Genomic DNA, 21,035 nt, shown 5'->3' with positions numbered 1-21,035 from the left:
GAAATACTTGGTCATCAAATGTCACCCTTTTTACCTTCGAGAGATTTCAGGGATTATCACCATGGCTGCAGGCACCAAAAATGCTCTGAAAGATTTTAATTGGACCCTCTCACAGTGAGGACCCTCTCCAATGTCAGCAAAACAAAAAAGGAGCTGATTGTGGACTTCAGGATGAACCAGGCTGGACACGCCCACATCCTTTATGCGGCCGCCATGGGGACGGTCAAAAATGTCAAGTTCCTCGGCGTACACATCTCAGAGGAGCTGAAATCTTCAAAACACATGGACACTGTGGTAAAGACATGACAACGACCCTAACCTCGAGGCTAAAAAGAAAATTGGCCTGTCTGAGGGCCCTCAGTGTTCTACACGAGCACCAGAGAGCATACCATCGAGCTGCATCACAGCCTGAGACGGCTGTGATGCAGACCGCAAGGCTCTACAGTCGAACGCACCATTAAGTGCACAGTGCCTGGCCTCCAGGACACCTTCAACACCAGGTGTCACACTAAGGCCAAGAAGATCATCAGGGACCTCATCCACCCGAGCCATGGCCTGTTCTCCCCGCTTCCATCACTCGGACAAGGCCAATACAGGAGCATCATGGCTGAAACTAACAGAAGCCAATAGCTTCTACCTCCAGACCATCAGGGAGCTGAATAGACGAGGAAAAACAGTACCAACTCCCAATACGAAATATGGAAGAGATAAAACCAAGAGTTTATAATGACAGTTTTTGCCCTAAGTTTTGATCATTTCATAGCACCCTTTAGAATGTCCCTGTTTTTCTATACATTCTAGAGCAGTGAGTGAACACCCTATATATTAAAAAGCAAAGTGGATAGCAGCATCGTTGTCATCACCATCTTGTTGCATCTGCTGCATTGACCATGCAGACTGAAGAATGAACAGCAAGTGGTCTCATGGTCAAGCAACAACTGCACTTCTTGAGTGATTGTGGGAAGGGCTTGGTGTGTTCGGAAAGAGGCAGAGACTCAAGTAGCAGAGTAAACGATGAAGTATAAAAACAGATGTTACACACAGAGGAGTGGCCTATCACATTTAACAAACCAAACATTGGAAATGCAAGGTAAAGTAAAAACCCAAACCGGTCCGTGTATCAATACCAGTATATTGTACAAGACAGTATAGTGCACAGCCCTACAGAAGAGGGCATAATATTGGAGCAGCTGCTGCTCAACTCTGTAGTACACATTGCCCTTAAGGCAGGGAGACAGCAACAGGTCTCGTTAAATAAAAGAACAAAAAAACAACATTCAATGTTATTCTGAAGTAGAGCACAAAACATCTTCCAGGAAAAAGCACCACTAATATGGTATTATGCAAGACAACATTCTTAGCTGTTAGGCAAAATTGCATCAACAATGTACGTACCACATAGGCAATATGAATAGTAATGATTACAAGATGAGTTATGCAAAGCATTTGTTCTCAGCAGGAACAGTTTAAATGCAAAGGAGATTCCAGGCCATTTGGGAGAAACCTGGCAATGGATGTCAGTTTGAGGTCAAGCCAGTCACTTAGCCAGAACTAGGTCTATCACAATATAAAAAATTATGCCTTGTAATACATCATGCAATTTACAGTGCATCACATATGCTTCCTCACCTTTGAACTAAAAGTACAGTGGGAGGGAATCTTTAAAGTGATGTCAGAGGCACTCAAAATCAAAAATGTTGACTTAGAGATGATGTCATTACAAGAATATGGCACATTATCTAACAGATACAGGTAACCGGTCAGAAATGAGCAATAGCATACTGCCAAGCCTTCAAGCAAGTCAATCTCAGAAGTAAATGTTGTAAGAAGCTGGCTTGTAAAGACAATGGTGAACAGTGTGGGGAAAGAGTGGCCGGCTAATCTTGAGGTTGCCAGTCTGGTAGCCGAGGCTTGAGCCGTTTAGAAATGATCTAGCCGGAAGTCCAGCCGAGGCAAGGCTCTACCAGAGATAATGACCCTTTTTCCCAAAAGAGGGAAAGGGGAGGAAAAAAACCTCTCGGACATTTAAGGCAGAATTGGATTAGGATCAAGCTGGCGAGCAACAGACATTTTTCTTTGATAGGCAGAAGAGGGACAGGGTCTTGGATACGTGACCAGCCACAGGTCAGACAATCCCTCAGGGACCAATTACACAGATAGAGGGACACACTGCACCTATTTGAAACCCACAATTCCAATCTGCTGTGCAGGGCACATGAAATCATCAGGACCGCAGGAACAAGTCAGGATTTGTCATTGCTCATTAAATAACAATGTTGTGCTTAGTTACTGCAATTGGAGTCTAAATAACAAGGGTAGGCAATTTGATGACAATTTTAAAACAAAATGTTAAAAGGCAGATTACTCAGAAGTGGACTTCATAGTTTTACATTTTGCAAAGGAGCATGCATAACTCCAACAACAATAAGCGATGTAGGCATATATTTTCATTATCCAGTTGTTTAATTCAATAAAATGTCAAAACCTTGTTGATTTTTCCTGCATGAGACTCAAGCCAGTCACAATTACCCGTTGGCCACGCTTTGAGATGTTTTGTTTGACAATGGCCCCATGAATAAAGACAGCTGTTCTTGCTTATGTCATTTTTATTTCACCTTTATTTAACCAGGTTGGCCAAATGAGAACAAGTTCTCATTTACAACTGCGACCTGGCCAAGATAAAGCAAAGCAGTGGGACAAAAACAACAGAGTTACACATGGGATAAACAAACATACAGTCAATAACACAATAGAAAAATCTATGTACAGTGTGTGCAAATGTAGAAGAGTAGGGAGGACCGCTAGCAGTGGCTAACTGACTACTAGCTAGTAGCTAGTTAGCTGGCTAGCGCTGATGGGGGTTCCAGTTCTAAAGTACAAAAATAGCAAATCCGTACCACATTGGGTGAGGCGGGTTGTAGGAGAGTATATTCTGTCTGTAGATGGAAAGAGAGATTCAAATATATACGAAGAAAACTATATATACATGGGACAACACAAAATACACGTCCGACTGCTACGCCATCTTGGATCTTCTTCTAAAGGGATATCTTTTGTCAGAAAGGGTTATGAATCAGCTCTCTCTGTTCACGTCAAGCCGTAACAGCATCCCCAGCACAGCAGCTACAGCACTTTGCCCATGTTAACATATGGATAGACAAGATAGATTAATTAATTTAGACTAGGTCTCAAAGCCCTTCACATTGTCTGGGAAGAGTGACTCTTGACGCAAAAACGGATGAGCTTTCCCTTACTTTATATAATCAAGGGAAAGCAGACTATTATGAGATAGTGGGGCTACCAATCTGTGCCCTAGTTTAGCATGAAGAGAACACAAATTGAAATCTTTAAGCAAGTAGGCAGAGAGATGAAGGATGAGCAACGATTTTGTCCCAGTGTTTGTTTTGACATTGATCATTCAAAGATACTAAAAGGCATTTGAGAGTGAGAGGAGATACCGTCAGCATGTATCCTGTCACCAGCGATAGAGCAACTTATCTAAATCATGAGCCAATAAGTGATGGGTGGGCATCTGGCAAAGGTTTCTGGTATTGCAACAACTGGAAAGTGGCAAAGGGCCAAGGTGACCTTGGTTGGTCACAAAGGGCAGAAGTCAAGACAAAAACTGTCCAATACAATTTCACGTGTGCCCAGACAATGACCCCTGTTGTGGCAGACACACAGCCCACTAACACTAAGACCTTTGTAACAAGCATTAAGTCTGTATAGTGGACTACAGCACTGTAGGATTAACAGACTCCTAATCAGTTCACCATTTTATCCACTTCATGTCTGGCCAGTTCAAGAACAGGAAGGATTACACTGTGCAGTAGGAATCGAGGCCATAAGGCCATTTTCACTCATAAGCAATTCTGGTGCTTTTGTTTCTCAGGCGCCATACCGTTCTGCATTAGATTCAATGCCAAGCACAGTGTGAGCTGTGTAATAAAATAGCATAAACGTATATAGTGTGTGTCTGGGCAAGAGGATGATTTATTCTGTCTACCAGTGGAGGAAGGGGAGGACTTTATCTTTTTAGATAAAACTACACTAAATATAGTCACATCACCAAATAACTGATTAAAACACACTTTGACAATATATTGAATTACACTGTACAAAAATAGAAATGCAACATGTAAAGTGTTGATCCCATGTTTCATGATCTGAAATAAGATCCCAGAAATGTTACATAAGCGAGAAAGGCGTATTTCTCCAATTTTGTGCACAAATGTATTTACATCCCTGTTAGTGAGCATTTCACCTTTGCCACAAAAATCCATCCACCTGACAGGCGTGGCATATCGAGAACACTGTATTGGGGACAATAAAAGGCCACTAAAATTGACATTGTGTCGTGACAGAACTGCACAAGTTGTGGGAGCATGCAATTGGCATGCTGACTGCAGGAAAGGGTGTTGCCAGAGAATGGAATTTTCCTTTCTCTACCATAAGCAGCCTAAAAAAACGTCATTTTTGAGAATTTGACAGTATGTTCAACCGCCTCCCGACTGCAGACCATGTGTAACACCAACCCTGTTCCTCCACATCCGGCTTCTTCACCTGCGGGATTGTCTGAGACTAGCCACCCAGACAGCTGATGAAAATGTGGGTTTGCAAAACCAAGATTTCTGCACAAACTGTCAGAAACCGTCTCAGGGAAGCTCATCTGCGTGCTCGTTGTCCTGACCTGTCTGCAGTTTGGTGTCGTAACAGACTTCAATGGGCAAATGCTCACCTTCGATTGCCACTGGCATGCTGGACAAGAGTGTTCCTTCACAGGTGAAATCCCGGTTTCAACTGTACCGGGCAAATGCCAGACAGCGTTTAAGGCATTGTGTGGGCGAGCGGTTTGCTGAAGTCAAAGTTGTGAACAGAGTGCCCCGTGGTTGTGGGGTTATGGTAGGGGAAGGCATAAGCTACGGACAACAAACACAATTCCATTTTACTGATGGCAATTTGAATGTACAGATATACCATGAGGTGAGCCTGAAGTTCATTGTCGTGCCATTCATCTTATGTTTCAGCAGGATAATGCATGGCCCAATGACGCAAAGATCGGTACACAATTCCTGCAGGCTTAAAATGTCCATGGCCTGCATACACTCAGACATGCCACACATTGAGCATGTTTGGGATGCTCTGGGTTGACGTGTACAACACTGTGTTCCAGTTCCCGCCAATAACCAGTAACTTCGCACAGCCATTGAAGAGGAGTTGGACCCACATTCTACGGGCCACAATCAACAGCTTGGACAACTATGCGAAGGAGATGTGTCTTGCTGCATGAGGCAAATGGTGGTCACACCAGACAATGATTGGTTTTCTGATCCCCAACCTTGTTCTTAAGGTACAGTTGAAGTCGGAAGTTTACATACACTTTAGGTTGGAGTCATTAAAACTGATTTTTCAACCACTCCAAAAAAATGTCTTGTTAACAAACTATAGTTTTGACAAATCGGTTGCTACTTCATGCATGACAAGTAATTTTTCCAACAATTGTTTACTGACGATAATCTCACTATCAATTCCAGTGGGTCAGAAGTTTACATACACTAAGTTTTCTGTGCCTTTAAACAGCTTGGAAAATCCCAGAGAATTATGTCATGGCTTTAGAAGCTTCTGATTGACTCAAATGATGTCAATAAGCCTATGGGAGGTGTATCTGTGGATATATTTCAAGGCCTACCTTCAAACTCAGTGCCTCCTTGCTTGAAATCATGAGAAAATCAAAAGTCATCAGCCAAGACATCAGAAAACAAATTGTAGACCTCCACAAGTCTGTTTCATCCTTGGGAGCAATTTCCAAATGCCTGAAGGTACAAACAATAGTACTATACAAACAATATTACGCAAGTATAAACACCATGGGACCACGCAGCCGTCATACCGCTCAGGAAGGAGATGTGTTCTGTCTCCTAGAGATGAACGCACTTTGGTGGCGAAAAGTGCAAATCAATCCCAGAACAACAGCAAAGGACCTTGTGGAGATGCTGGAGGAAACAGGCCCGAAAGTATCTATGTCCACAGTAAAACGAGTCCTATAAATCAAAAACCTGAAAGGACGCACAGCAAGGAAGAAGCCACTGCTCCAAAACCTCCATAAAAAAAGCCAGACTACGGTGTGCAACTGCACATGGGGACAAAGATCGTATTTTTTGGAGAAATGTCCTCTGGTCTGATGAAACAGAAATAGAACTGTTTGGCCATAATGACCATCGTTATGTTTGGAGGAAAAAGGGGGAGGCTTGCAAGCTGAAGAAAACCATCCCAACCGTGACGCACGGGGGTGGCAGCATCATGTTGTGGGGGTGCTTTGCTGCAGAAGGGACTGGTGCAGTTCACAGAATAGATGGCATCATGAGGGAGGAAAATTATGTGGATAAATTGAAGCAACATCTCAAGACATCAGTCGGGAAGTTAAAGCTTGGTCGCAAATGGGTCTTCCAAATGGACAATGAACCCAAGCAAACTTCTAAAGTTGTGGCAAAATGGCTTAAGGACAAGAAAGTCAAGGTATTGGAGTGCCCTGCCCTCAATCCCATAGAAAATTTGTGGGCAGAACTGAAAAAGCGTGTGCGAGCAAAGGAAGCTTGTGGAAGGCTACCCGAAACATTTGACATTTGAAGTTAAACAATGTAAAGTTAATGCTACCAAATACTAATTGAGTGCATGTAAACTTCTGACCCACTGGGAATGTGAATAAAGAAATAAAGACTATTACTCTACATTTCACATTCTTAAAATAAAATGGTGATCCTAACTGACATAAGACAGTGAATTCTTACTATGATTAAATGTCAGGAATTGTGAAAAAAATGCATTGGAAACTTTCGACTTCAACTGTATCGGTGACCAGATGCATATCTGTATTCCCATGTGAAATCCATAGATTAGGGCGTACTTTATTTAAATAGACGGACTTCCTTATATGAACCGTAACTCAGTAAAATATTATAAATTGTTACATTGCTTTTATATATTTGTTCGGTGTAATTCAAATTAATGTTTTTACATAATATTCCAAAGGCCTGTTAATCAAAAAATCATGTTTTTTTTAATGAATGTTAATGACCGCTTGTTCTCGTCTCCTTCAATCCTGTGCAATGTGCACCTTCCCAATTACACCAGAGAACTGTATATAATGACGATGAGCATGTCTCTGCCCTAACAATGGGGGGAGTCATCCCAAAGGAGGGAATGCAGGTGACAAGCTTAGATTTTTTTTAAAGCCCACAGAATCACACTTGGCTTATTTTGTACAGATTTTAGCGAGGGTGAAACGTCTTGCTTCACCTCTTACTCTATGGTTTATACTCACACACCAAGCCCCTGCATCCGCATGGCAAGCGGTACCGGAGAGGCAAGTCTATGTCCAAAAGGCTCCTTAACAGCTTCTACCCCAAAGCCATAACACTACATTGACCCCCTTTTTTCATGCTGCTGCAACTCAGTTTATTATCTATGCATAGACACTTTACCTCGACCTACAGCTGAAGTCGGAAGCTTACATAGACCTTAGCCAGATATTGTGAAATACTCCTGACATGCATAGACACTTAGTAGTAAAAATTCCCTCTCTTAGGTCAGTTAAGATCACCACTATTTTAAGAATGTGAAATGTCATAATAATAGGAGAGAGAATTATTTATTTCAGCTATTATTTCATTCATCGCATTCCCAGTCAGTCAGAAGTTTACATACACTCAAATTAGTATTTGGTAGCATTGCCTTTAAATTGTTTAACTTTGGCCAAAAATTCCAGGTAGCCTTCCATAAGCTTCCCACAATACGTTGGGTGAATTTTGGCCCATTCCTCCTGACAGAGCTGGTGTAACTGAGGTTTGTGGGCCTCCATGCTCGCACGCTCTTTTTCAGTTCTGCCCACCAACTTTCTATAGGATTGAGGTCAGGGCTTTGTTATGGCCACTCCAATACCTTGACTTTCTTGTCCCGAAGTCATTTTGCCACAACTTTAGAAGTATGCTTTGGATCATCCATTTGGAAGACCCATTTGCGACCACGCTTTAATTTCCTGACTGATGTCTTTGAGATTTTGCTTCAATATATCCGCATAATTTTCCTACCTCGTGATGCCATCTATTCTGTGAACTGCACCAGTCCCTCCTGAAGCAAAGCACCACCACAGCATGATGCTGCCACCCCCGTGCTTCACGGTTGGGGATGTGTTTTTCGGCTTGCAAGCCTCCAGCATCTTCACAAGGTCCTTTGCTGTTGTTCTGGGATTGATTTGCACTTTTCGCACCAAAGTACGTTCATATCTAGGAGATAACGCGTCTCCTTCCTGAGCGGTATGACGGCTGCGTGGTCCCATGGTGTTTATACTTGTGTCATGACGTTGGCCTGTGGGTAAGGTTTATGAGCCCCCATAAATACCTTTCTCCCTTTCCTCTCTTGACTCTACTGAAGGACTCTTGAAAAGCCATTGTTAAACAGAGTCGGGGAACATCAAAAGTTGGAGGGGTTGGAAAGGAACCATATTTCGGTAATCCAACCAGTTGAAAATATACGTTGGTACTTAACTACCCCTCCAGGCTCCGGGGGAATTGTCATAAGCAACCGCTGAATAGCATAGTGCAACAGTCAGAAAATATAAAAATCCTTGGCGTTGTACAAAGGCTAGACACCAGTGGCGATTTTATTTGTTTTATGGCTCGCCTTATTTCTATTACATCGTATTGAATGACTGTCATTCATATTCCATTCACCCAGCTCAATGTAGCATCAATAGGTTTAGGCTACTGATACTCAAATTTGCCATAAAAACTCAACTCTTTGTTTGGAGGACAAAGAATGCGGAGTTGCATCTAAAGAACACCATACCGACTGTGAAGCATGGGGGTGGAAACATCATGCTTTGGGGCTGTTTTTCTGCAACGGGACCAGGACGACTGATCCGTGTAAAGGAAAGAATGAATGGGGCCATGTATCGTGAGATTTTGAGTGAAAACCTCCTTCCATCAGTAAGGGCATTGAAGATGAAACGTGGCTGCGTCTTTCAGCATGACAATGATCCCAAACACACCGCCCGGGCAATGAAGGAGTGGCTTCGTAAGAAGCATTTCAAGGTCCTGGAGTGGCCTAGCCAGTCTCCAGATCTCAACCCCATAGAAAATCTTTGGAGGGAGTTGAAAGTCCGTGTTGCCCAGCAACAGCCCCAAAACATCACTGCTCTAGAGGAGATCTGCATGGAGGAATGGGCCAAAATAGCAGCAACAGTGTGTGAAAACCAAAAATGTTTGACCTCTGTCATTGCCAACAAAGGGTATATAACAAAGTATTGAGATAAATAATTATTTGGTCAATAACAAAAGTTTTCCACCATAATTTGCAAATAAATTCATTTTTTAAAAATCCTACAATGTGATTTTCTGGATTTTTTTTTCTCATTTTGTACCTATGATGAAAACTTGCACAATTGGTACTTTTTTGCCCCACTGTATGTCATGAGTCATAAGGAACTGAAACATGCCTTTGCCATGAGATGAGGGCGATTCATCCGACAAAAACATATGACCATCAAAGAAATGTCCCGATCCGTCTATAGTCCGACAGATATAGGGCGAGAGAGCAATGCACCTTGAGGAAACATGCAGTGCGAGGAAAGCCGTTTTCCCTCCAAGCGGCGTGAGAACACAGAGAAACGGGCTACGTCTTTGTACTGCACCGAGTATGGCGGCAGATCAAAGTGTACAATCTATGGAAGCAGATCACAGGAACATGTTTTGCAATGTGATAGAAGGGAGCGAGTAGCCTAGCAACACTTCAAAGCAGCTACTGTGTGGAGGGGCATTACCCATAGCGTAGTCAGAGCATAACATTAGAACACAAGATAAAATATGTACAGAGAGGGACCACTGGATGGTCAGCTTTTAGTCCATTGTATGAAGGTTGTTGAATATTCCTGTTTGATTTGTACTTTCCCTTCTCCAAAAACATTACTGTATCTGAAAGATATCTATGAAACACAGAGAGCAGGTGTATTAGTAAGAGATGTATGTATTCTTTAGATTTAGCCTACTGTGGAGGTAGCCTAGATATTTCATAATTCACCACATTGGATTTTCACACCTTAAAATGAGACCAATGGATTGTAATCTTACCTTTTATGAACAGAGTAGAAAAAAATTAACTTCCAACAGATTGTAATGCAGAGACGGAAATATACAGAAACCTGTTATCAGAGAGGTACATACACTAGTGAGCAAGGTAGTGACGATTTCAGCAGACCGTCCAGTGTGGTTAAATTGTGCGCCAAAGTGCAACGGCTTGTGACCATTTGTTTTTGTACAGTCCCTGTAGCGGATTTGAATATAGAGGATAGGCCTATCTCATTGGCCTTCTCATTATTAGGTTTGCTTACTAACAGACAAACACTAGCACTGTGGTACACAAGGTCCTGGTATTCCAATGAGGTGTTCCAGTGGCCTGGAATTCAAATGCAGGCACACAATTCAAACCAGGCAATCTGAGGAATTCAACTGTATTTTTTTCCCTGTCCTCCATTGCTACAGTCTGCTACAGAAAACAAAGGACTGCCCACTAGGTCACAGATTTCACAAATTTAAACAGCAATCATTGACTAACTACAACTCTGGTACACTACATCAATATTTCTAATGTACTGTGGCTCAATGCAACCGGTCAATAATAATGAATTGCTCCATCCCCCCCATTATCTCAAATGTCATCATGAGCTGAAATACAGCCAATACTGGATAAGAAAACAAAACCCCAAAACCAGCTAATCAAGGGTTTTGCCTAAATAGTGTGCTCTGAGCGAGTGTAGGCATCGTTCATTTTGTGCTTTTCTTCCCTTTTTCCCTTGAAATACGTAGCTTCTGTATTAATAATGTGATGAATACGTAACTGTAATCGCCATGTGTGTAAACAGTTAAGCCAGAGCTCTGCCTCCACTTTCAATACAAGAATAACATGTGACATCACTTAAGTTCCACAGGGTTAGCGGCATGAGGAGAGGCCAAAGAAAGTTGCTTTTGTGCTTATGGACTGGGAGTTTGAAGCATTTTGCCTATTTTTAGCACATTTTATATGGGCAAACTAGAAGGTTCCTGCTTGCAAAAGCATAAGACAAAGTTCTTCGCAATCCATTTTATTTCTCAATCAAGCCTGTCTCGCATGAGTCTGTTCTGTCTGGGTGACCAAAATAGGACAGATGTCACAGACCAGAATCGACACAAACAAGCAGGATGAAAACAAGCAGGATGAAAGCAGTCACATCAAAAATGTCTTCTCATCTGAGTCGGTCTTGCCATCAGCCCTTCAGTCCTGCTGGCTCGGTTCAAAAAGCATCCTGACTAGAGAGAGAAACAAGCTATGTCTGTCTCTCTAGGCCTCCTGTCTTCACCTTCTCCTCACTGCCTTTTCACTTAGATATTACTAGCCCCTGTTTGACTACTATGCTAAACTCAGCACACAAGGACACTGTCTGAGCTCTGTGGTAGGCCTGACATTTGAGCTGTGTGATTCACTGGCAGCTAGAGGTCTTGATGACTGTGTGTGACTGTTCATGGCCTTAGCCTTTTTGCACCTGCCTAAAGAATTACAAGGAGCTGACAAGTCTGACCCATTGTCCCTTCTTGGATGGCTGCTGCGTCTTAGACACTAGCGCCGGCTGTACAGCCGATTAGAGATTCATTTTCAGCCAGGTCATTTTTTCCACTTAAATTAACCAGGCTACTTTTCTATAGAGCTCGCCAGCTTGTAGTCCTAAAAAACAGAGATGAGTTACCTTTGATTCATTCAGCCAGTCCTATGGAGAAAACGAAATGGGGAAAGAATAGAATTATGGGATAAAGTCTGAGGTTAACACAGACTTAGGAGATCTTATATATGTTTTGTTCTATGAGACAATCAGTCAACATGACATCAGTAGGCTACCACCTAACCCAAACTTGGACTAAAATAAGCCTAATGTTACTCCTTAGCCCAAGGACATTACATGTTATGTTTATAGGGTGAATTGGCTCTGGAAGCTAAAACAGTGAAATAATCCATCAAAACGTCAAACGATTCTCAATTGCATTTCGTGAACTAACACTCGCATTTGACTCCCCCCCTTACTAGCCCCGACTTTGCTGACAGCTAGTTTGAGAACATGTATTACTTACTATGACTGATATGTGGTTGTCCCACCTCAATATCTTAAGATGCACCAACTGTAAGTTGCTCTGGAAAAGAGCATCTGCTAAATGACTAAAATGTAAATGCAAAATTGCAGAACAGTTCTAGAAACAGAAATCCCTCTACTTTCATATCACACCAAAATAATGTAATAAATGCTGAAACACACACTGTGCACTGTTTTAACAGTTGCAGCAGACAGTACTTTTCACTGACAACACGATTGTGGCATCTGTCACCGTTTACACAGATTTTAGGAGACGCAAAAAGTGAATTACCACAGGTAGTCCACTCGTTCCTTTGTTTTCCATAAACAAGCGCTGTAACATGGAAATATGGCTGTGTGGGAAGCCTAATAAGGTGTGTATCAATTTAACTTTTACTTTTTTATTATTATTATTATTATTATTCCTCTCCACCAGTCAGAACCAGGTGTTAATGATTACACATCTTTGAAACCTAGGCTAATACCAAGAGGGAATGCCATCTCCAATAAGACTAAAATGCTGTCAGTTGTGTAAGGGGGACACTACCAGCTGAATATTTAAATGAGTGACATGTTAAAATTCCGAAACAAAAGTGCAAAGATGTGCCTAGTAAAAAATGGGAAAAAGTTCTGGACAACTTTCAAGGAGAACTTGTGGGGACTGTGGTGAGTCCACATTTTTCAAATACTTGTTCCCTCATATCAGCGTCAAATACAGTCTTGCAGAATTTGGATCTGCACGTGCATAGTGGGATAACGGAGTTAATGCTATGGAATTACTAGATTATGAGGTTTCCATTGTGAAGTCAAGCAAACAGCATTGCGGGTGTAGCGAAATACTTGTGTTCCTATCTAACAATACACACAAATCTAACAGTAAAAGAATGGAATGAATAAATGTATACTGTACCAGTCAAAAGTTTAAGAACACCCACTCATTAAAGGGTTTCTTTATTTTTACTATTTTCTAAATTGTAGAATAGTGAAGACATCAGAACTATGAAATAACACATATGGAATCATGTAGTAGCCAAAATAAGTGTTAAACAAATCAAAATATATCTTATATTGGAGATTCCACAAAGTAGCCATCCTTTTCCTTGACAGCTTTGCACACTCAACCAGCTTCACCTGGAATGCATTCCCAACAGTCTTGAAGGAGTTCCCACATATGCTGAGCACTTGTTGGCAGCTTTTCCTTCACTCCGCAGTCCAACTCATCCCAAACCATCTCAATTGATTGTGGAGGCCACGTCATCTGATGCAGCCATCCATCACTTTCCTTCTTGATAAAATAGCCCTTCCACAGCCTGGAGATGTTGGGTCATTGTCCTGTTTAAAAACAAATGATAGTCCCATGCTGTGGTAACCACGCTGGTTAAGTGTGCCTTGATTTCTAAAAAACTCTAGCAGTGCCACCACCAAAGCACACCTCCTCAATGCTTCACGGTGAGAACTACACATGCAGAGATCATCCCTTCACCTACTCTACGTTTCACAAAAACAGAGGTTGGAATCAAAAATCTCAAATTTGGACTCAGACCAAAGGACAGATTTCCATCGATCGAATGTCCATTGCTATCGTGTTTATTGGCTCAAGCAAGTCTCTTCTTATTGGTGTCCTTTAGTAGTGGTTTCTATGCAGAAATTCGACCATGAAGGCCTGATTCACAGTCTCCTCTGAACAGTTGATGTTGAGATGTGTCTGTTGAACTCTGTGAAGCATTTATTTGGGATGCAATTTCCGAGGCTGGTAACTCGAATGAACTTATCCTCTGCAGCAGAGGTAACTCTGGGTCTTCCTTACCTGTGGCGATCCTTATGAGAGCCAATTTCATCGTTACGCTGATTGACTGACCTTCATGTCCTAAAGTAATGATGGACTGTCATTTCTCTTTGCTTATTTGAGCTGTTCTTGCCATAATATGGACTTGGTCTTTAACCAAATAGGGTTATCTTCTTTATTCCACCCCTACCTTGTCACAACACAACTGATTGTTAAGGGGGGTCCAAAATTAACTAAAGGCACACCTGTTATTTGAAATGCATTCCAAGTGACTACCTCATGAAGATGGTTGAGAAAATGCCAAGAGTGTGAAAAGCTGTCATCAAGGCAAAGGGTGGCTACTTTGAAGAATCTGAAATATAAAATATATTTTGATTTGTTTAACACTTTTTGGCTTACAACATGATTCCATATTTCATAGTTTTGATGTCTTCACTATTATTCTACAATTTAAATCAATCTTTTAAAAAAATAAAACAAAAACCCTTGAATGAGTAGGTGTGTCAACTTGACTGGTACTGTATATATAGTGCATTCGGAAAGTCTTCAGACCCCTTGACTTTTCCCAAATGTTGTTACGTTACAGCCTTATTCTGAAATGTATTAAAATAGTTTTTTCCCCCCTCAATATACACACAATAACCAATAATGACAAAGCAAAAACAGTTTTTCAAATTTGTCTAGTTGGATGGGGAGCATCGCTGCACAGCTATTTTCAGGTCTCTCCAGAGATGTTTGATCGGCTTCAAGTCCGGGCTCTGGCTGGGCCACTCAAGGACATTCAGAGACTTGTCCCGAAGACATTCCTGCATTGTCTTGGCTGTGTGCTTAGGGTCGTGTCCTGTTGGAAGGTGAACCTTCAACCCAGTCTGAGGTGCTCAGCCCTCTGGAGTAGATTTTCATCAAGGATCTCTGTACTTTGCGCCGTTCATTTTTTCCCTAGATCCTGACTAGTCTCCCAGTCTGTCGGAGTTACCGTCGGGTGTTTGGTCACCTCCCAGACCAAGGCCCTTCTCCCTCGATTGCTCAGTTTTGGCCGGGTGGGCAGCTCTTGGAAGAGTCTTAGTGGTTCCAAACTTCTTCCATTTAAGAATGATGGAGGCCACTGTTCTTCGGGACCTTCAATGCTGCAGGCATTTTTTTGTTACCCTTCCCCAGATCTGTAACTCGACCCAATACTATCTCGGAGCTCTACGGACAATTCCTTCAACCTCATGGTTTGGCTTTGCTTTGACATGCACTGACAACTGTGGGACCTTATATAGACAGGTGTGTGCCTTTCCAAATTATGTGCAATCCATTGAATTTACCACAGGTGGACTAAAATCAAGTTGTAGAAACATCAAGGATGATCAATGGAAACAGGATGCACACAATTTCAAGTCTCATAGCAAAATGTCTGAATACTTATTTAAAGGAGAAAGGGGGATACCTAGACAGCTGTACAACAATGCAGTAAACTGAAATGTGTCTTCCGCAAGGGAACTAACTGTTGGTTAACTGCCTTGCTCAGGAGCAGGACGACAGATTTTTACCTTGTCAGCTCAGGGATTTTATAAATAAGGTATCTGTTTTTTTATTTGTAATACATTTGTAAACATTTTTTTTTTAACTGTTTTGCGCTTTGTAATTATGGGTTATTGTGTGTAGACTGAGTAATATATTTTATTTAATCAATTTCAGAATAAGGATGTAATGTAACAAAACGTGGGAAAAGTCAAGGGGTCTGAATACTTCCCGAACTCACTGTATGTAATGGGATGTAGATATTATGAACAGTATGTGGACAGAATATGGTGGCTTGGTTGACGGATAACGTAAACAGAGACATTGACACACCAATAGGCGTAGTGTGACATGGTTATACTTTTGGTTATGCTCATTGTTTCCTGAAGAGCTATGGAGATGAGAGCGACAGGCATGATGCCATATTCATTTATTATTATGTTGTACTAATGTAGTACATGCACAGATGACTAGAATGGTATGCTCCACTATGAAACAAAATTAAATGTGTAGATCTACTAGCACACGGTTAACGAGACAGCAATGACAACACGTGACAGACGTAATTGTTTCCTCAATGTCAGATACATCAGCATGTGGCAGTGTCACTATCGCCTCGCCCACTATTTTAAGTGGTCTATCGATTCTCTGGCCCATCGTGCGTATCTCTTGCTGTGAACAAACCGCAGGGCGCCAGGACCAATTGCCTGATGGTTGAAATGTACTGGAAATAACTACCGTTGCAATAAACAATAGCATGTGAAAATTTAACCGATATAGTCCGCTGAACTTGATTACTGCCAACTGTCCCATGCAGCCAATTCAAGCGGCTACAGATAAGGAGTCCTGATTATTTAAGTCACTTCTAGGAGAGGCCTAAAGTGTACAGCTGAAACAGTGTCTATTAATCAAAACATTTCCATTCAAGCTCAATATGCCTAATGACACACATTTAAGGTTTGTTTGGAATTGGTTCAGGCCAATAGCATTAGTGTAGGTTTATGTTTTGTATGCTGTTTAAATACATATTGAGCAAATTCGTAGCCTATTTCACTGTCTGGGAAACAATATAGCCGGTTTACATTGTCGTTTGGAAAATACAGGAAACGTAAACTCTGATGCGCTCTGAAGTCTGAATATGTTCATGACATAAGTGGCTGGGTTACTATCAAATCCTGTTATGTAAAGTAGCTAGAGATTATCTTCCAATGATAGAGCTTTACCGGGATGTAGTCAGGATAAGTAACACTGTAGCCGCATGGCAACAGTAACGCAGAAAATAAGAATGTAACAATGTAGCGAAGGGGTGGTAGCGGGAAATTATAGAACACTGACAGTAGCAGAGAGGTTTCACAAATTACAACATCAGATTAGCATCACTGAAGGCTAATCAAATAATTATACTGACCTGTTGCGTTCTTTCCGCCGGATTCATCATCACAGCTTGACGAAAACTGTTATCCACATAAGACGCCATTGTTTTGAAGACGCGTTAAAAACAATTCAATTGCTTATCTTGTTGACAATTTAATGTTCGCGGTCTGGGTATGCACAGACCAAGCCACAATCCTTGTTCCCACTTTGTTATCCACTAAGAAAACTCTAGTGTGTTAAAAATGGATAATTAGTCCCCCCGGCCAGGCCACAATATGAGCCTCGGGGTTTATTATGTCCCCAAACCGATACCAGAAGGCTGCCACCAGTCCAAACAAACTTGCTATCAAGGCGCGGATCGAATAATCCAGATTCCAACACAATAGATCTGTTGCTGTACAATTTGTATTATGGTAAAACGGTTCCTTTATCTAAACCGACACTAAAAGCCAATCCATTGATCTTCAGCATTTTTGCGTTTGCCACAATTTCATGTATCCGCCTTCAAAGAAAAAAGTAGAAATCTATCCTGACAGTAACCGGTTGTCCATTTTTTTAAATAATAACCCTATACATGTAGAAAGGCAACCTTTAAAAAAAACATTATGATAGGCTTAAAAGTGACGATGAGGCCACAGCTTTCTGCTGTATGCCGCCATGGTGACTGACACAAGGGAAAGCTCATGGGCGAGTCCATTTACAAAAATAGAGCCGGGGGACAATGCATTGTGGCCTACAAAGCTATCCTTTGTCGCCATCCAATGACAGAACCTGGAATAAAACACACAGATAGGCTACCGAAGGGGCAAATACTTATGCACATTTGGGAACAATGAATTGTTATGGACCTTAACGATGTGAAAATATCAGATTTTTTTTCCTATTTATTGACAACATGAAACTCTATTTGACTGGAATTTCATTCTGCTTTGATATATGGAGGAAAATATAAAGTGTAGAAGTAGGAAATGGGGAAAAAGTTATATTCAACTCCATTTAATGATATTATATTTCCTTATTCTAACCACGTGTTATATTTGTATGCTTCAGTGCTGTTCAAGCTCTTATATTCAAGAAAAATCTGTGGCCAATGGTATATTTACATTTTGTAAAATTGGAGAAGTTCAAAACAACTGGGAAATCTCAGTTTTCCAACTTCAGTGTGTTTAATGTCGCATTCATGTGCTAGTCGGAACTAGGAAACTTGGAAATGTATGAATTGCTAACTGGTTGAACACAACAGGTGTATAACTACAATACTACAGGAGGCTGCTGAGGTTTGGGAGGCTCATAATTATGTCCGGGACGGAGCTAATTGTACGGCATCCAACACCTGGAAACCATGTGTATGATGTATTTGATACCATTGCACTCATTCCGCCCTAGCCATTACCACGAGTCTGCCCTCCTCAATACAGGTGCCACCAACCTCCTGTGAACTACAACCAGTTAGCAAGTCGTACATTTCCGTGTTTCCTATATCTTAATAGCACTTGAAAGCACAAACTTATTAGCACAACAACAAAAAAATAGTTTTGAACCATCATCCAACTCGGAATTCCAAGTTTCGACTTTTCGACTTAAAGATCCCTGATGTTATGATTTCATTTTTTTTACAAGTTCCCAGTTGTACAGGGTCTTATTTCACTGATTCCGAAGCCTGATAAAGACCCTCCTCTCATTGACAATTGGAGACCAATTACTTTATTAAATATTGATTACAAATTGTTGCTCTGGTTTATGTCAAAATATTTTAATTTTTAAAAAAGGAATAGATACTGTATATATATATATAAATGACAATTCTAGTGCAATTGTATTCACTCAGAAAAAAATAGCATTATAATGATTCACTATGGACATTGTCTTTACAAGAGGATTAAATTCAATCAAAAATATTTGTAATTTTAGTATAGAAATCTGGATTTTTTTTCTGTAAAGTATTTGGCAACAAGAATAAAAATGTTCACAATCATTTCAATTGTCTTATCATTGCAATAGTAACATATATCATTCATGTCAAAAACATGAGTAAGTAAGTATTCTGCAAGGTTTTTCCAAAAATATCTCACAGATTTAGATTCATAGAACAACTGAGTCAGATTTTCACCCCGCATTTTTGCAGAAAATGCAGATATCATCAATATCAACAAATTTGGACAACATGGAATTACATGGATTTATCTTATGTAGAATCTTAAAGTGCACATCCTTACATTTGTTGGGTATACAATATTTGTAAGGCATTAACTAAGCTTTTTTCGAGACAATGTCAGTAATAAGCATGTTCCAGAAAATGTTTCAAGTTGGTTCCGTGAACGGAAAATTTGTCTTATTTGTCATAACAAGCTTTGCAAGTAAGCCCACTCTAACGACACAGGGCAAGACCCAGATGCAGACACAGGAGGCAGATGGTTCGAGTCTTTGATATTTATTGAACAATAAGGGGCAGGCAAGAGGCAGGTCGAGGACAGGCAAAAGTTCATAAACCAGTTCAGAGTTCCAAATGTTACAGGGCGGTAAGGCAGGTTTGAGGTCAGGGCTGGCTGAATGATCAGGCCAGCAGGCTTAGTGTCAAGGCGGGCAAGAGGCCAGAACAGGGAGGAATAGAAAAACCGAGACTAGAAAAAAAAGGAGCTTGGAAAAACACACTGGTAAGCTTGACATGACAAGAACAATTGGCAACAGACAAACAGAGAACACAGGAATAAATACACTGGGAATAATGGGGAAGATGGGTGACATCTTGAGGGGGTGGAGACAATCACAAAGACAGGTGAAACAGATCCGGGTGTGACACCCACTTCTTCCAAACTGAGTTCTGGATAAGCTCTGTGATCATCACCAAAGCTAGATGAGTTTTCATTATTGTAGTTAGACCACTGAGAATGGCTTTGATCACATAAATAAACTCTGAAAAGGTATTGGAAACTCATTCAATGTCATAAATTGTTCAGATGAAAGAATATTACCCCTGTTGTCAAAAACATGAACAAAGTAAATATTCCTCTCATGCCAGCTAGGGTAGAACAATGACTCATTCCTTTCAGTTGTGTCTGAATTATTCCACGAAAGAGCTTTATGTGGGGAAAAATTGTGCAGGAAACATATTTTCCGGGGCATTAAAGCTTGTTGGTAAAACCTAGCAACTTTAGTGGGTAATCTTTCAGGAATATAATTACATTTCAGTACAAATAGAAGAACTCACAATTTATTAAACACATTGTTTGGAATGAAATACCTAATGAATTCTGTATTGACCAAACATCTTTTCAACCAATTGATCTTGAAAGGGTTATTTATGTCAACAAAATCCAACACTTCCAGACCACCTTCAGATTTTTTATTTGAGAGGACTGACTTTTTTAATTTGTGAGACTTACTTTTCCAGATGAAGTCAAGAAATGTCTTGTTGATCTCTTAACAGGTAGAGAGATTTACAAATAAAGATAATGAGGGGTACACAAAGCTTGGACTGAAGCACTCTCCCAATTATAGAAAGATCCCTTTGTACGTAATTATTAAATATATTCTTGGTTTTCTTAATTTTAGGAGAGAAATTCATATGTTGTCTGACTAAGTGTTTTTGTGTTTTATGTTATTTACTGTATACACTACAGTTCACAAGGTTGAGTTCACTTAGAAATGTCTTGATTTTTGAAAGAAGAGCTATTTTTTTGTCCATTAAAATAACATCAAAATGATCAGAAATGCAATGTTGACATTGTTAATGTTGTAAATGACTATTGTAGATGGAAACAGCAGATTTGTTTAGGGAATATCTACATAGGCGTACAGAGGCCCATTATCAGCAACCATCACTCCTGTGTTCCAATGTCACGTTGTGTTAGCTAATCCAGGTTTATCATTTTAAAAGGCTAATTGATCATTAGAAAACCCTTTTGCAATTATGTTAGCACAGCTGAAAACTGTTGTTCTGATTAAAGAAACAATAGAACTGGCCTTCTTTAGACAAGTTGAGTATCTGGAGTATCAGCATTTGTGGGTTCGATTACAGGCTCAAAATGGCCAGAAACAAATAACTTTCTTCTGAAACACATCATCTATTCTTGTTCTGAGAAATGAAGGCTATTCCATGCGAGAAATTGCAAAGAAACTGAAGATCTCTTACAACTTCCTTCACAGAACAGTGCAAACTGGCCCTAACCAGAATAGAAAGAGGAGTGGGAGGCCCCAGTGCACAACTGAGCAAGAGGA

The 21,035-nt window shown here is 40.7% G+C and overlaps 1 protein-coding gene across 11 annotated transcripts in view; it reads right to left on the bottom strand.

Annotated features, from left to right (window-relative positions):
• The window catches only part of LOC112247599 (rap guanine nucleotide exchange factor 2), a 163,861-nt gene extending 146,352 nt beyond the window's left edge, over nucleotides 1-17,509 (bottom strand). For 10 of the 11 annotated variants that reach the window (XM_042303152.1, XM_042303160.1, XM_042303156.1 and 7 more), the window contains exon 1: nucleotides 16,852-17,505. In XM_042303152.1, coding sequence (XP_042159086.1) covers nucleotides 16,852-16,920 — 69 coding nt within the window. In that variant the 5' untranslated portion in view covers nucleotides 16,921-17,505. Of the gene's footprint in view, nucleotides 1-16,851 lie in introns of all 11 variants that reach the window. The other variant, XM_042303165.1, reaches the window with a different exon arrangement.
• Between the last annotated feature and the right edge of the window lie 3,526 nt (nucleotides 17,510-21,035).

This window comes from Oncorhynchus tshawytscha, linkage group LG21 (genome assembly GCF_018296145.1).
Source record: "Oncorhynchus tshawytscha isolate Ot180627B linkage group LG21, Otsh_v2.0, whole genome shotgun sequence".
Lineage (NCBI taxonomy): Eukaryota > Metazoa > Chordata > Actinopteri > Salmoniformes > Salmonidae > Oncorhynchus > Oncorhynchus tshawytscha.
Note: the sequence above shows the minus strand (reverse complement) of the source record. Positions and strands in the feature narration are given on the sequence as shown.